Below are 16,117 nucleotides of genomic sequence, written 5' to 3'. Positions count from 1 at the left end.
ACAGGGAAGGGGAAGCAGTGGTCTGCTTTGACTGGATAGCTGAAGGGAGAGCGGACGCTAATCAGGCTTCCCCATGGTGACCACCAGCCAATCCGGGGCAGCTAGGGAGACACCCACCGTTGGAGCGCGCCCTGCTGCCGCTGCCGTTACCCAGAGAAGCCAGTGAGATGTCTTGTGGCCCACCATGCAGAACCATCACGCTGGAGCGCTGCTACCTCACCCATCTATCGATCTTGCTCCAGCCTTGATCCCAGAGAAACCCAGCCCCCCGAATCCAGGGCGTTGAAGACAACGGATATAACTACCAGTTCTCCTTTCCTCTTAAGATTTTTCTCAACCTCTGTAGTCCCTGGAGCGCCATTTCTATGCTGACCGACACTTCACTCAGACTCTCTCAGACAAGCCATGTACGCAGGCATCACAGGTTAACGTTCGGTAAGGAGAGGACAGGGTTTCATCGCAGGCTGAGACTGGCAGCCTCCACCTGTGAGGCAGAGGGTGTGGATGTGGACCTTAGGGAAAGTGGCCATCATCAACAAAAGCTCAAAACGAAAAGGAAAAGTGAAGAGGATAGATACGATACACTCCCTCTCTACCAGATCTGCCCCACCCTCCCTGCAACAGAAGATATTTCATTAAAACCAAACCAAACCAAAAAAAAAAAAAAAAAAAAAAAAAAAGAAAAGAAAAAAGAAAAGCCACAAAAGGTGGGACTAGGTGGTTGTTCTGCAAACCTTGCTGGAGAATGTTTTGCTCAACTCTTGGAAGGGCCAAAGTTCTCTGCAGACAGAAGCCAAAGTCACACCTGAGTGCCTTTTCCCTCTTCCTAACAGATCAATGACTGAGTTGTGTTTAGGATACAGAGATTATGGCTTTTTTTTTTTTTAAATAGAGGTTTTGCATGTTATCTTTCTCTGGCAAATAGTGACCTGTCTGCTTGCTTTATGTGCAGATGCAAAGAAAGTGCTGACCCTTTGGACCCTGCTAGGTGGTGCTGTTGCTGTTCTTCTTTGGGGGTTTTTCAGTTTTCCTAAAAAATGTAAGTGATCAGTTTCTGCTAAAAACACTGATAGTAGTATTGGCCATTCAGCCTGACCCCTCTGCCTACTTTACCTCCTAGATCAATCTTTTGATAAATATGTATTACATTCAAATGTAGCGCCAGCTGGGATGTGTTTCCTTAAAAAATGAGATTTGTTTCTAGAGGAATGGCTGTGCAGAAATTCATTCCAATTTGAAGAAAGAGGAAAGAGGGTTCTGAGACAGGGTGGTCAGGTAAAGCTTTATGAAAAGCTGGGTGTGTGAGATCAATGGTAGGATCTTGTAGGCACCATATTTGTGTCAAAATTGTGCCAGCTATAATGGTGGTAGAGGGGGGAAAGCAAGTGGGGAATGCTAAGCTGTATTTCGAGTGTGCTAACTCAGGGTCCCAGGTGAGTGGAACCCCGATTCTAGCTTACTCTAATAGAAGCAATGGGTGGGAGACAAGCCCACCCACCATCACCACCACAGGGCTCTCCAGACAGTGGAGTGTTCAGGTTCTACAGCAGATCCTCTATCATCTTCCTCCTCTGTCACCAGGCTCTTCTCTCTCATAGGCCACTGCTGAACACCGGCGTTCCACTGCAACGTCTTCATCAGCAGCACAATAGGTCGTAAATCAGGTCATTAGCCTCTACTCTTCCTTGGCATAGTGCTTATGGTTACTGCTTGATACAGAGACCATGAAGTGTTTATCTTCTCTCTCCCCTCCCTGCAAGCCTGTCTTCCTCCTCTCCATCCTTTCTTCCTTTCTCTTTTCGGGCTCTAGTGTAGTCTAAGCAAATGACCTACTATTAGACTACATCTCCAACTCAAACTACTAGGATTTTATTTGGTTTAGTTTAGTTTTCCATGAGGACAACTGATGTTTAGAGCTGGACCCAGGGCCTTGCCTATGCTAAGCATAGCCTCTACTTTGGAATAGCACCCCATGGCTTGCCCTCTGTAATGTTGAATCCACTCTGATCAGGTTTCTGCTTCAGTTTTCTCATGAAACCTGTAGTCAAGTTTAGCAAAACCTCCAACATCACCGTCACTCCTTTCATTTTACTTGACAATTCTGCATTCATTTTTTTAAAAATAATTTTCTCTTTAAAAATCTCATACTATTATACAATGGATTTAGATAGCTTCCATCTCCCCTGTACCATCCACAATGGCTCCCTTCCAAGTTCTCTCACCCTTCATTCTGCTGTTGTTAACCCTCCAACTCCAATTAGCACTTGTAGCCATGCCTACAAAGGAGAGTCCCTTCCTCCCTCTGCAGGGACCTGCAGTCAGTCTAGCAAGGATGGCCCTTGCAAGGATTGGCCTCCCCCATTCATGCTGAAATTTCTACTGGCTATCGAGAAAAGTCTCTTTGAAGCAGGGAGTGGTAGATCCTGACACAGATCACTGGCGTAACTATGGGCACTCAGCTTTGGATGAGTCATCGGCACTGTGCTTCCCTATCCAAGGCTCAGAGAACATCACAGAAGACTGGAAACAACGTGACTGTGATGCATAAGGAAGAGAGCTGCAAACTGGTGACTTCTGTAGAATGGGTGGTTACACCACCTCCCGGCAGATCAGGATCTCCAATCGTTTTATAACTCCTCCCGAAAAGTAATTCCATTTTGGCCTTCAAGCCCGTGCACACCAACTGTTTGTCTCCTGCCTACACTGCTGGTTTTATTTCCCTTGCTCATTTCCACTTTTCCCTCTGTTCTTACTGGACTCAGTGCTTGAACATGTCTCTTCGCGTATTCAGTCTTTGAAACACTGTTGGCCTGTTGGCCTTCTGAACTAGTCTTGGGCCTTTATCACATAAATACGTCTCCAATCTTGGACACTTCCTTGAATTTAATCATGTTTAAACCAATCTAGCTACTTTGATCAGCTAATAAATATCTTAAAAAGCTCTCCCTCTCTCTCTCCCTTCCCCATCTCTGTCTCATACACACACATATATACACACACAGAAAAAGAGAGAGAGGGGGAGAGGGGGGGAGAGAGAGAGAGAGAGAGAGAGAGAGAGAGAGAGAGAGAGAGAGAGAGATCTCAGTAGAAACCAAAAGTCAACCTTGGATATCTTTCTTCAAAGTCAGGACTCATCCACTTTGGTTTTTTTTTTTTTTTTTTTTTTTTTTTTCTTTTTGAGAAAAGGACCCTCAGTAGTTCCTGTGGCTGAGGATAGGTTTAGCTGGTTGGCAGCAAACTGCCTTTCCACTGCTGGTATTATAAGAGAGTTTCACCATATCCAAGTATTTCTGTGAGTTCTAGAGATTTAGCTAAGGTTTTCATACTTTAATAGCAAACAGTATATTAACTGAGCTGTAGCTTCAGTGTCTGAAGTGCTCAACGGTCTCTCTTCTCTCACATCCTTCATCCATTGTCTTCCTCCATCTCAGGGAACAGTGAGTATGTTCTTCCAAGTGCAAAGCCAAAAACCATTATTTTCTTTTTACCTCTTTTTGAGGTAAAGCATAACTAGTAAATTATGCCTCGTCTTTCCCTGAGGCAGATGTGAACTCTTCCCATTCACTCTCTTGTTAACAGGACTGGATCGCATTTATTCTCTGATGTTGTCTCTCTTCTACTCTTTATCTCTTAAATCGATTGCTAATATATTGCATAAACATAAGTTCTACTAATGGAATCTTTACATTTTTTTCTATAATGTCTTTATAATAAAAGTAAATCAGATTTGAACTGGCCATATTTCAAGGTTCAATCGTCATGGTGGCTAATGATGCCTTTATACATGGACAGAGTTTTATTCTTAAAAATTCAGGAGAGCTATCAGATCTGATGGAAAGGTTGTATAGTTTTTTATTCATTTAGAACAATACCCAATGAATAGTTGCACGCCCCCTATTGCTCCTAGTCACCTTGGACTTCTGATGACCTGTACTACTTAATCCTTCCCTTGGTGTGTAGGAACATGTACACCTTCATTATCTGGTGAGTAGTCAAGGTCTCTGCATCACCTTTTCCCATTGTTTAGCAAAAACAGAAACAAAAAAAAGTTCTTACTGTGGAGGCAGACATACATCCTTAGTCTACCTTTCTTCAAGTCTTTACTAGGCATCACCTTTGTCTAACCCTACTGTGAAATGTTGTCCTGGTATCCAGCAGTCATCCTTATCCCTTGACCTGAGTGCACTTCATGAGAAACTGTATGGTTTCTGGCATGAAACTTTCATAAAAAAGCAAGTTCTTCTCCCGTTACGTTCATTTTTGTATTCCAAGAGCTAAAAAGGCATAAATCTCGGCCATAGGGTAATTGCTTAGCTTGGGGAGTGGTTGGACATACAAATAAAAGAAGAAATAAACTAGTAGATGAATGATAAAATTGGATTTCTAATTGCCTAGATTTTGAATCAACTATTTGACTTTGATAGTTGCTGTTTATTTAAACCGGATATTTGGGGTAATTTGGGATGTGTTATTTGTCAAGCAATTTCAGTGACATAAATATTTTGGGGGTATATAGAACCTTACTGCTAGTTAATGCTCTCAGTTGAATAATCTCCCCTTCATAAGCTTGAGCAGGAGCAAGACTTTGTCTGTCTGTCTGTCTATATGTCTGTCTATTTGTTTTTCCAGGAATGGGAGAAAGTGCCTTAAATACTGTTTCTTTCAGGATTATTCATAAATAAGTAACTTCATCTATATAATGCTGTAAGCTAATAGGAAATGTTGTAAAAGTTAATAAATCTAGTGTTTTCCCCTTTTTTAACAAAGGGCAAAGAAATAGCTTCAACTTTTGAGGAAATGCTGTTTCTGAGAAACAATTGAATGTTGGTTAGGTCAATGAGAGAGAACCAATCCTTTAATGTTCCTGTTATAGAGGATTCATTTGGAGGAAAACTTTTCTCAGGTGGCACATACAATTTTAAGAGAAATAAAAGAATAAGTAAATAAATTTCACTATCGTAACAATGTGAGAGAAATAGGCAGAGGATGATATGTTTCTGGAAATTGGCCACTACAGTTTTAAATTTTATGTAGATCTTAATTCTCCAATGCTTCTTTCGCTCTTGCTGTCCACTTTGGTTGGTCTTTCATCAAGGACTTGATGACTAAAGTCCAATGACTGAGATGTGATGTGAGTGTAAAATGCATTTGTATCAGTGTGACAAGCATAGGAATATTTTACAGTAAAGGTTGGGCTCCTTTCTCTGACAATGTCTTCATATCCTGTGTTTATTTTAGTTTCAGTTACAAGACTATCCAGAAACAAGACATGCGATGATGAAGTAAAGATGTGCCATGGTGGCTGGAACAAAGCAGGTCGGAACTGCTTCTCTTTTAACCAACATAAAAATTCATGGATCACTTCCAAGGACTACTGCAAAATCTATGATGCAACCCTGGCTGTATTCAACAACAAAGCTGAATTGGTTAGATTTCCTACTTAGCATGCTGAATAGTTAAGACTCAGATCTTTTTGGCTTTGGGGAACTTGGAGCTCAGAGGGGAAGATAGAAAACCAGAAGTCGTAATAGAAAATACATAAATTAAAGAGTATGTTAACTACAGATCAGAGCATTTTCTCACTTCTCCAAGGTAGATTGGAGACAAGCTCATACATCCTTGAAATTTGAGATTTGAGCAAAGAAATAAAGCAGGTATGGCAGGGAGTCTAGGGAGCACCAACGGGATATGAATGGTCTGAGGAAATAAATCAGCTGGAACACAAATGCAAGATGGGTAAATGCTTGGAATAGTCAAGGAACCAAAAAAATAGCAATTCATCCTGCCTAAAGCTGAGCTGTGAGCAAGAGTGTGACCACAAGGGTCTGGTAAGCCATTATAGAAACTTGAGTATTTTGCTTCAGGCAAAACAGGAAGCTGTTTCAGAATTAAGGACAAAAGTGCTATGTTCTAACCTCAGTCTTTTTTTAAAAAAAATATATTTACTTTACATCCTGATTGCAGCTCCCCCCCCCTTCCTCTCCTCCCAGGCCCTCCTAACCTCCCCCTCTCTTTCTCCCTTTCTTCTCTGAAAAGGGGAGGCTCCCATTGGTATCAGCCAGCCTTGTCATAACAAGGTGCAGTAAGACTAGAAGCATCTTCTTCTATTGAGGTGAAAGAAGGGCAGCCGAATAGAAGGAAGGAAAGAGTCCCAGAGTTAGGCAACGTAGTCTCTGCTCCTGCTCTAACTTGAGTTTTTACAAAATCATTTTCTTTGCTGTTGCAAGTATAAAGACAGGGAGTTGGGTACTCACACACACAGCCCTCCCCACAGGAGCTGTGGAATGGGCATGATGGAGTCAACCAAGAGCAGTAACCTTTGCATAGATGGAGAATAAGACTTCCAGGTGATGGCCCTAATAGCATTCTGTTTTGTCACAGGAAATTTTGATGAAGCAAATACATGAGACACAAACATATTGGATTGGACTGCACAGACGAAATTTATTCGGAATCTGGGTTTGGACAAATGGAAGTAAATACAACAATTTGTAAGCCTTCATATTTATTTAGTGTTAATTGTAAATTAACAAAAATTCTGGTCAAAATTCCACCTCTATAAACAGATACATCTATTGTTTCTTTAGATACATTTCTTAAACAGGCCCTCCAACGGAAGCTGAAGAGAAGATTCAGACAAACTGGTCGTCTCTAGGGACAGTATGCCCTCAATCACAGTGTTTGTTTCTGTGTTAAGTGTTAAGTGGGTTGTCCACTGTCTTCCTTTCATTTTAGACGTGACCTAAGTCTAAGCAGTTTACCTCTTGCCTGAGTAAGACTGTCTTTGTGTGCACATTGTGTGTGTGTGTGTTTCCTTTTACTTCTTAATTGGTAAGGAAGGAGTGAGGATCTTGCAAGTCGCGTGTTTTCAACCTAAATTTGATTGAAATACAATAATCATGGAAACTTCTTTCAGTTGAGGAACTTCTTCTGCAGAGGTATGATTTATTAATACCATGGAGTAAGTTACATGTGTCTGTGTGTGTATGCATGTGTGTATGTGTGTGTATGCGCGCGCGCGTGTGTGTGTGTGTGTGTGTGTGTGTGTGTATACATGTACACACACACATATACTTATTCTTTATCCAATGGTAGACTAGCAATATGGGTGAGCAATATGGAAGAGAAAGGTTTGATTTCCTTTTCATTAAAATTCCAGAACGTTATGCTGTCCCAAGCATAAAGAATTAATTGTATCCTTGGACTCTATTTTTGTTTTAGAAACATTTAAAATCCAACCTTGCCCCCCCCCCAACTTCAGAGTTAGACTTAGAAGATTGTATTTTTTTCAGAGGAACCACAAACTTCCATGTACTGAGAGCCTTCCCCACAGCAGGTGCTCCCTCCATGGTATTAATATATCATTCCTCTGCAAAGCAAGTTCTTCAACTGAAAAAAGTTTCTATGATTATTGTATTTCCATCAAACTTAGGTTAAAAACACACAATGACTTGTAAGTAGCAATATAACCAATACTTGTGGTATTCCACTTTGAAAACATAAAAGAAAATATATGACACAAGATAAACTTTGAATACAAAACATAATATCTATGGTGCCTCTTGAAAGAAAATATTGACAGCTTAAGATGTTATGCATCCCAATTTAAAAAGAAGAAAAAAACAGAGAAAGAAAACAGAGAAAGGTAAAGCTATGACCAGGTAAAAGTTGCTGTGTTAGTTTGCTAAGGTCACCACAATAAATGATAGAGACCAAACAGCATAAGCAACAGATCTGGAGTCTGGAAGTCCATAGTCAAGGTGCCATCGGGGTCTGTTTCCTATGGCCTCTCTCCTTGCCATGTAGGTTCCTCACTTCAACTTCCTATGGCTCAACCTATATGTACATATTAGTATCTCAGTTGTTTCTTCTTAAAAGACCATTGTAACTGAGCGCAGTTACATTGAACAGATTACCTGGAAGGGAAAGGGGATGGATGGGAAGGTGGCTAGAAAGGAATGAGACCAGAACAACAGGTTGCTGATCGAGGCCTGAAGATAAATTGGGGCCTCCAAACATAAAGGCGGGGGTGGGGGGACAATTCCCCCCAAAACTGGAAACTCACAACAGGTTCAGTTACTCAGCAGGCTTTGGCTCCACTGCTCACCAGGCCTGCTTAATTCAGGAAATTGTGGATCTGGAAGAACAATGGGCTTCACCTTGGTCTGAGCGCTCCACCCTAGGTGGGGGAGATTGTGGCTAGCTCTGAGGTCTGGAATACCTGCACAGAAGGCTGTGGGGGGAGGGCACAATTCCTCCCTTTTGATTTATTAAAAATTGCCTGGACTGCGGCAAAAGATTTATTTATGCTCCATAGTCCTGTCTGGGAATTATGGTGGCTGGTTGCCCCACCTGTCTTAGGTCAGAATTCTAGACTTTCTCTTACCCATCTTTGGAAATGTATGTGCATCTTGTTTGTGTTTATTTGCACAAACATGCCCTTTAGCATTTATTATAAATAAATGTGGCCTATAGGCACAAGTTCTGGTCTTAGGTTGATGAAAGATCATAGAATTTCAGTTGCTGGTCTTTGACTGCAGGCCTTCATAGCACACCTTTTTCCCAATACAGACTGAGCCACAAAAGGACCTACAAATATGCACTCAGTCTATTTCTTCATAGCGATGAAGAAAATTGTCAAGGTGAGCCAATGAGCCTTGCCTGGATGAAAACACTAGTCAGAAGTTAAGAGCAAAACAGGATTAACTTGTCTCTGGAAGGCCCAAGGCATCCAATTCAGTTGCAAATTAGCAGTTATCAGACACAAAGCCTGACCTCCCAGTGTGGGAGAAGTGGCTTTGAGGATCAACAAAGAGACTGTTTGCTCAGGTAAGAGCCAGATGAGTTGGCTGATGAAGGTTTTTAGCCATCCTTAGTGATTAGTCATACTTACTAGAAGATCCAGGATCTATGTCCATTTGACAAACCAATCTTTCTAGCAGCCATCAGGCTCCGTTGTCTTTGTGTGAAAAATGCAAACAGAACCTCTTCCCCATATTAAAACAGGGTCTGGACCATTCCATGTATTAGTTAAAGGGTCCGGCCACTTAATCATGGCATATGAGCTGGAAGTGGCTGGATGTCAGTGTCAATTGGCTACAGACTGACCTTTAGGATCAATTTGCCAAAAATTCAAAACAAATAAGACAAAAGCAAGTTGTGCTTTAATGTTTGGCAGCTCCTCCTGCATCTGAATGAAATTTCTCCTCTAATGTTAGCTCATCAGTAGTATCTCTATATCTTCCCAATTTAGGGTTGAGAGGACTCTTTTCTGAGAAAGTCTTCTCTGGCAAGCTTCCTTCTTGAGATTCCTCAAGTTCTCCCAGGGTGCTATCCGATGCCTTCAAGGTCTCTTCATCGATAGCATCCTTTATGCGTGCCCAGAGACAGTATTGTCTGCCTTGGTGGTTCTTAGCACTTCTCCAATTTTTTTTCTCAGGTTCTCTTATCTAAGGTTCTTTCTTCTGGAAACCATGGGCAGCAAGAAATGATCTGATCCAAAGATCTTCTGACCATTGTTCTTCAAACTGCTACCCCTCTTGCCTGTAGCAGTTCTTGAAGGCTGTGGACAAATGCCTGTTTAGAAATTTCCTGACCCATTTTCCACTGTCAACCCCTAAGTGAGCACAGTGCTGGGTCAACGCTGTCCCTCTTAGCCTGTATCTTTCTGCATCTACAACAACAGCTTCAAAAAGATGAGATTTAAGACTAGCACAAGTATTTAGTCGTGTATGTTGCTCACCATGCAGGATACCTTCCTTTCCTGTTTTCTGTGAAGCTCCGCCAAGACAGTGTGCCTCAGGAGCCCTTTCCATGTCCAGTCCCACATTGGGCACCAATCTGTAGCTGCCCACAGTTACATCAAACAGATTACCTGGAAGGGAAGCTGGGGATGGATGGGAAGGTAGTGAGAAAGGAATGAGACCAGAACAGCAGGTTGCTGATCGAGGCCCAAAGTTTAATGGGGGTCTCCAAACATAAAGGCAGGGGAAAAACCCTTCCTCCAAAGACTGGAAACTGGTCCGCAAAGCAGGTTCAATTGCTCAGCAGCTGTTGGCTCCACTGCTTGGCAGGTCACCTGCTTAATTCAGGAAATTATAGATCTGGAAGAACAATGGACTTCACCTTGGTCTGAGTGTTCCACCCTCGGTGGGGGAGATTGTGGCTAGCACTGAGGTCTGGAATTTCCCGCTCAGAAGGCTATGAGGGGAGGGCACAGAGTATCAGTGGTGCCCGGGGTGAGCAACTTACCTAGATATACAAAGGGCCCTAGCTTCCCAAAACAGCAAAAGGAAAAGGAAAAGCAGTCAGATTATATGAGATTGGTATTTACCCAAAAGACATTATTTTAAGCCAGATATGGAATTTAAGGTCAAAACATTAAAGTTAAAAAAAACAAACAATCATCTTACTTAGTAGGTCTTTTTAAAACTTTATTTTTAAATATGATTACTTTGTGCACTATCAAGGAGTAGGGCTTCCTCATATGGGACTCCTATGACAATTAATGGAAACACTGGCACACTGGGCATGTGTAGGAATGGAGGCCCACCACCTTTCCATCTCCGAGTTTCATGTGTGGACTCAACCAACTCAGGTGAAAGCCTTTTAGAGAGTAAAGAGACTGTGCCACTATTGAATGAGTCTGACTTATTTTCTCTTTATCACAGCCTGACAATACAGCATCATTACTATTTATATAGCATGCGTATGATTCTCCATAAATTATTTAAGGGACACTCTGAATTCTGTGACAGGAGTCGTGCAAGCACTGCCTTGTTTTGTGTGGACCTGAGTGTCTGTGGCTGGTGGTCCCTTCCACTTCCTCCTCAAGGACACTGAAAAGTTGACTATACACATATATTTTAGGAAAGAATAAGACTAAAATTTGAGGGTCTCTTAGAAATCAGCAAAGGGTACACCAGTGGTGATGTTCCTTCCTCCCAAATAAGGTACTGAAGGCATTTTGATTATGTTATAATTAGAACTTCACCAGGACTCACTATCATGTGTTTTCCTGTTTTGAATTCTCAGCATTACATGTTTGTATATGTGACCTACAATAGGAACTTGGAAATTTTTGCTAGCCACTCTGCATATCACTTTGTATATACCCTGTTATTCTGCCAAGGAAATAACACCTATCTCACACTAGACTTGAATACAGTGGGGCCAATTGAATTGATATGTGAAAGTTATGACAGACCTGTATTGAAAAGTATGAAAAGATGCTCCCTGAAATGCCAGTTATACTTTCCGCCTGCACCACCTCTAAATGCCTTAATACATTGACTTATTGATTGTCATTACCAACATACACAGAGGAATCTGATCACTCTTTGATGGTTATGATGTTTTCTTTCTTCCTTGTTAGGAGCATAGAGTCCCAGGCCATGTTGCTTTTTTGAGGAGTGGAGTCACACAACACTTCCCTGTGTCTGTAGGTTAAGTGTTGATGGCTGGCAGCAACAGCTTGCATAGGTTCTTCTCCACAAAGTACATTTGAACCGTGAACACTAAAGTTTAGATTCATTCACTATACAAGGCTGTACTGGGTCTCTTAAATAAAGAAGTCATCCTTTTGTTTTATTCCAGGCATGACATCCAAGATCATGGTCAGTGTGCCTTCATGCATCAAAATGGTATAGACAGTACCCAATGTGATGAACAAAAAGGATATATTTGTACCAGAGAAGGACGGTGCCCTTAAAGATTTCTTCCATCCAAAGGAACATGAAGAGCAGTGTCTTGTTTGTCTGTGATGTGTATTCCCATGGACATCGCTTTAAATCTAATTTGACTGATAAACATTCACATGAATTTTATCTTCATTGAAGTAGTTACTACAAAGTCTAGCAATTAAACTAAGTTTGATGTGGTACTGCTGGGCCATCGAGGTTGGTGCATTTGAAGCTATGGTCATGAAGCTTGCTCAGAAGTGATCCATCAAAGTGGAGCACACTGGAGGGCATAAAGAATAAAGGGGAAGATCCCTCTGCTTGTCTAAAATTCAGTGGCATCTTCAGAAAGGAAAACAAGAGCTACAGGACAGGGTGAGCATAAGAAATGCTTTGTTTTTCCTCAAATAATACATGATTCATGTGGAACTGTGATGGAAGGCATAAGGGGGAAACTATTCTGATCGGGGATCCTGTGTCATAACTGAGGACCAGGCAACTCTCCACAGGTCTCTGCCAAACTCAAAGACTTAAGATTTGTTTTTGCTACAGTTGCTGAAAGAGTAAAGGATGCAAATTTTGTGATGAGTCATGATGAGCAGAACATGAACACCAGGAGGTAGAGAGGAATATGAAGGAAGAAACGTTGTGACCTTGAAGAATCCATGGAGATTAGCCTAAATTCCAAAGCTGTTTCACTCGGATTCTGGAAAACATTGAAATGACCTTGGAGAGAGGGAGGTACAGACATTAACACTGGTCATCATTAAAAAATCTCTTCAACTACCACAGGTCTTTTCTCATATGTGATTTTAGCGTTTACATGCTATATGTGCAAGCGTGGAATGGTGAAGGCTGAAGCATTTACATGTTATATCTGTATGCAAGGATGGAGGGGTACAGGCTGTAAACATGAAAGTGGGCTATGGAGAGAGGAGTGAAGAGTTCTAAAGGAGGAAGGAAAGGTAATAGGCTACATGTGACATGAAACCAGGAGATCCTGGAACCTATGCTGCTCTAGATAACTTCCAGCTACTGTTCTTCTTCAAAGGGAGGGCAAGGATCTTGCAGCATTTAGATAACTTAGAAGCTTAAAGAGTTGTTGTTAGTCTCTGGGTTTGTATTGCAGAAGGTGAAATAGAAACAAACTTGGGGAAGACAGGAACTGGTTGAGTTCAAGGTGGGAGATTACTAGAGCAGTTTCCATTGGGGGCTCTTGCCCATTCATTCTGCATCAGGAATTCCTGGTTCAATCTTTATCCTCTATGACAATTGCTCAGTTTCCTTAAACCCAGTGTGCTATCATCTATAAATAATTATAATGGGAGGGTTGATGGCTGTATTGATCAAGGTGTGTTTATAGCAGCCTTAGCGCAGGGCTTCAAATATGGTGCTTTGTGTTAGCTATTATTATCTCCAAAGTTAATAAGAGCATGCGACCATTAATTAATCAGTGTCCAGCAGGTACTAATTAGAATACACAAAGCATAACTGATTATTTATTCCAAGTAAAAGAAAGAAGTCTGTGAGAAAATATGATAAACTCATCATGCTTCAGACTGATTTAGAAATTAATTTTAAAATTAAAGCATCTCAAGGAGTGGTATTACACGCCTGTATACCCAACACTTCAAAGGCTCAGGCAGGAAAATTGTGAGGTACAGGTCAGCCTAGATAGTAGGATCCTATGTAAAAGACAAAATAAGGTTCTGGGAAGATAGCTCTGGCAGTTTAGTGCTTGCAGTACAAAAATGGGGACCTGAGTTTAATTCTCCACCACCCACATCAAAAGCCCAAGCCTGGCAAGCCCAGTTCATAGTCCCAGCCCTGGAAAGTCATAGTCAGAGTTCCTAGGGCTTGCATGCTAGCCACTCTTGAAGAAGCAGGGTCTCATTCCAGTGAGAGATCCTCTCAAAAACTAAGGTGTGGGACAGGGGAGATGAATCCGTGTACTTGCTATTCTTTTACAGGACCACAGTTCTGTTCCTAGAACCCATACTCAAGGACCCACCTCTACCTGTAACTCTAGTTCCAGAGTATCTGACATCCTCTGCTGGCCTCCAAGGAATGAAGACATGTTCGTATTCACATATGCACCTACATACACACACGCACTTTAAAACTTCTTTAAAAAGTAAGATGGTAAGCATTAAAATAAGACATCTGGTGTGAACTTCTGGTTTCTACCTTCATGCATAAATACCTGCAGATGCAGATGTACCTGAATGCACTGCATGCATGCGCATACACACAGAATGGCCAAAATAAAATGAAATTCCATTATTTAATATTTACTTTAGCTTTACATTTGTGTTCTCTAATAAAGAACTCTCTTTTGAATATCAACATTTTCCATAAAGTATATTATTCTTATACTCCTTGGTATTTTAGCTAACTTTTTGAGCAAATTGAAGTTTAAATTATTTTCCTGACATTACATTAAGTGGTAAAGTCACATTTTAAATCAGGTTCCTTCTAATGCACTGTGTAGAAGTTCAATCAATAAGCAAATGGAAATCTTGTTCTCATTACAAAAAAGCACATTCCATCAGCATTTTTTCACTCACTGTAGACTGTAGAGAGTGCAGTAATGCATAAAATGTGTGAGCATGGTAAATAGAGGTCTTGTTAGAGTATAACTTACATGCTGTACTCTAAGATTTCAGACTCAATGGGACTCAAAGACTCAAATTTCTTGTACACTGGAGCTCTCTGGAACTCACTGCAAAAGCAATGTCTTGTGTCAGTGTATGATGAACTTCCCACCAAAATGTACTGGAGCAGGAAAACACTTATCAGAAAAAGCCAGACTGGCTTATGATGGCTAGGAAAGATTATGAAGGAACAGCGCAAAGAACTGGTTGGAGTAAACTTCATGATGATAATCATGCTTTTCTTCAGGGTGATTTTCACCCACTCCCAGATTAGTCCAATGACAGCACACAGAGTAGAACCCTCAAGTGCATATCAGATCACCCTGCTAGCTAGCTCAGAATTATTTACCATCTTACGATTTTCCTTGGAGCATTAACCAGAGACCTTAGAATGGCAAAATCACAATCGGCCTGTTGTCTGCTTCCCGAACTCTCCCCAAAATGAAAGGAATTATGCTGTGGTTCAAAACCAACAGTCTAAGGATACAACCTGCCTCCCTTTAGTCTTCCTATGGCAGACTTCAACTCCTCAAATGAGGCTGCATTCTGTAGAGAGTAATCAGCTTTGTTCAAATGCTGTATACTTAAAAAGCTGTATATGTTATTTATATACCCGGTTAGATTAAGTTCTTTGGGGGCTGGAGAGTTGACTCAGCTATAAAAGCACTTAAGTTTAGTTCCCAGAACCCTCATTTGGTGGCTCACTGCTACCTTTAACTCTATCTCCAGGGGATCTGATGCTCTTAGGCCTTTGATATCCACTGGCACACAGGTGCTCATGCACACACATAAAAATAAAATAAATTTCTCTTAACCATGTTGGCTCTCTATGCAAACATGGCTTGTGAACTAAAGGATACTATATTTTATGTGTCTGAGTAACTGGTATAATTTAAAAAAGGCAATGTATAATAGTTTGTGAAAGAATTCATATCATAAATCAAAAATAATATATGAAACACACACATATATATGTATATATATATATATGTATGTACAGATATATACATATATGGTTAGATATAGATATTTATTTTGTTGAGACAGGGTTGCCTGCTGTGGCTGCCCCAACACTCATACAAAATCTGTTGCTTCAGCTTACCTAATGCTAGGGTTCTAGGCATACAGTACCACATCTGACTAAATGGGCTAAATTTCACAATTTAATCATAGAGACCTTTTTACTTTGTGATGTAAACTATTCTCATGGTCAACAGCACTGAGTAGATAGAGAAGGTCAGCTTCACTCTTGCTGATTTTGGACCCCTGCAGACCATATTCCCTGAGAGCCCCTGCTATATACACATTCATGTATTGATCTACTCAGTTAACACTTAAAATTTTCACTCATTGGAATTATATGGCTAAAAACAACATAATTGTAAGAAACGGATGCTGCAGAGTTTGATTTTAGAATCTTTTATGCATGTAGCATGATAGATTATGAAGCATGAAGTAGGAGCAGGTTGTTGTTTTGTTCTCATCTTCTCAACATTCCTCAGCTCCTATGTACTTGGTTAACAATGGCTGGAAGATAGAATTCCATGCATGTGTCCAGATGGGAACGGAGAAGAGTTTCAGGGAGTGCTGTAGGAGTCCTGTTTATCCTTCTCTACAGGAAGGGTCTGGGATCAAGTAAGAGCCCCTCTTTCAGGGTTTATACAACCAGCAGGAGGCACCAGCAGGCCAGAAAGTCTTCAGTTCTTCAAACCCCTCACCTGACTTGTAGAACTTCCAGGAACACAATACCAAGTGGTGGTTCCTCACTCACAGGCCTTGAGGGCT

General features: G+C 41.1%; 1 protein-coding gene across 3 annotated transcripts; it reads left to right on the top strand.

The window, feature by feature from the left end:
* On the top strand, positions 1-12,704 carry LOC127679282 (C-type lectin domain family 2 member D3-like). Of its 3 annotated transcripts, none has more exons than XM_052174995.1 (5): positions 1-435; positions 953-1,039; positions 5,239-5,426; positions 6,382-6,491; positions 11,596-12,704. In XM_052174995.1, the coding sequence occupies exons 1-5, from the start codon at positions 366-368 to the stop codon at positions 11,708-11,710; spliced, it is 570 nt and encodes a 189-aa protein (XP_052030955.1). In that variant the 5' UTR covers positions 1-365; the 3' UTR covers positions 11,711-12,704. The 3 variants fall into 3 exon arrangements, with proteins under 3 accessions (XP_052030955.1, XP_052030956.1, XP_052030957.1); XM_052174996.1 differs by having other exon boundaries at positions 6,382-6,475; positions 11,596-11,669; XM_052174997.1 differs by lacking the exon at positions 953-1,039.
* Positions 12,705-16,117: the final 3,413 nt, after the last annotated feature.

Source organism: Apodemus sylvaticus, chromosome 2 (assembly GCF_947179515.1).
Source record: "Apodemus sylvaticus chromosome 2, mApoSyl1.1, whole genome shotgun sequence".
Classification (NCBI taxonomy): Eukaryota; Metazoa; Chordata; class Mammalia; order Rodentia; family Muridae; genus Apodemus; species Apodemus sylvaticus.
Note: the sequence above shows the minus strand (reverse complement) of the source record. Positions and strands in the feature narration are given on the sequence as shown.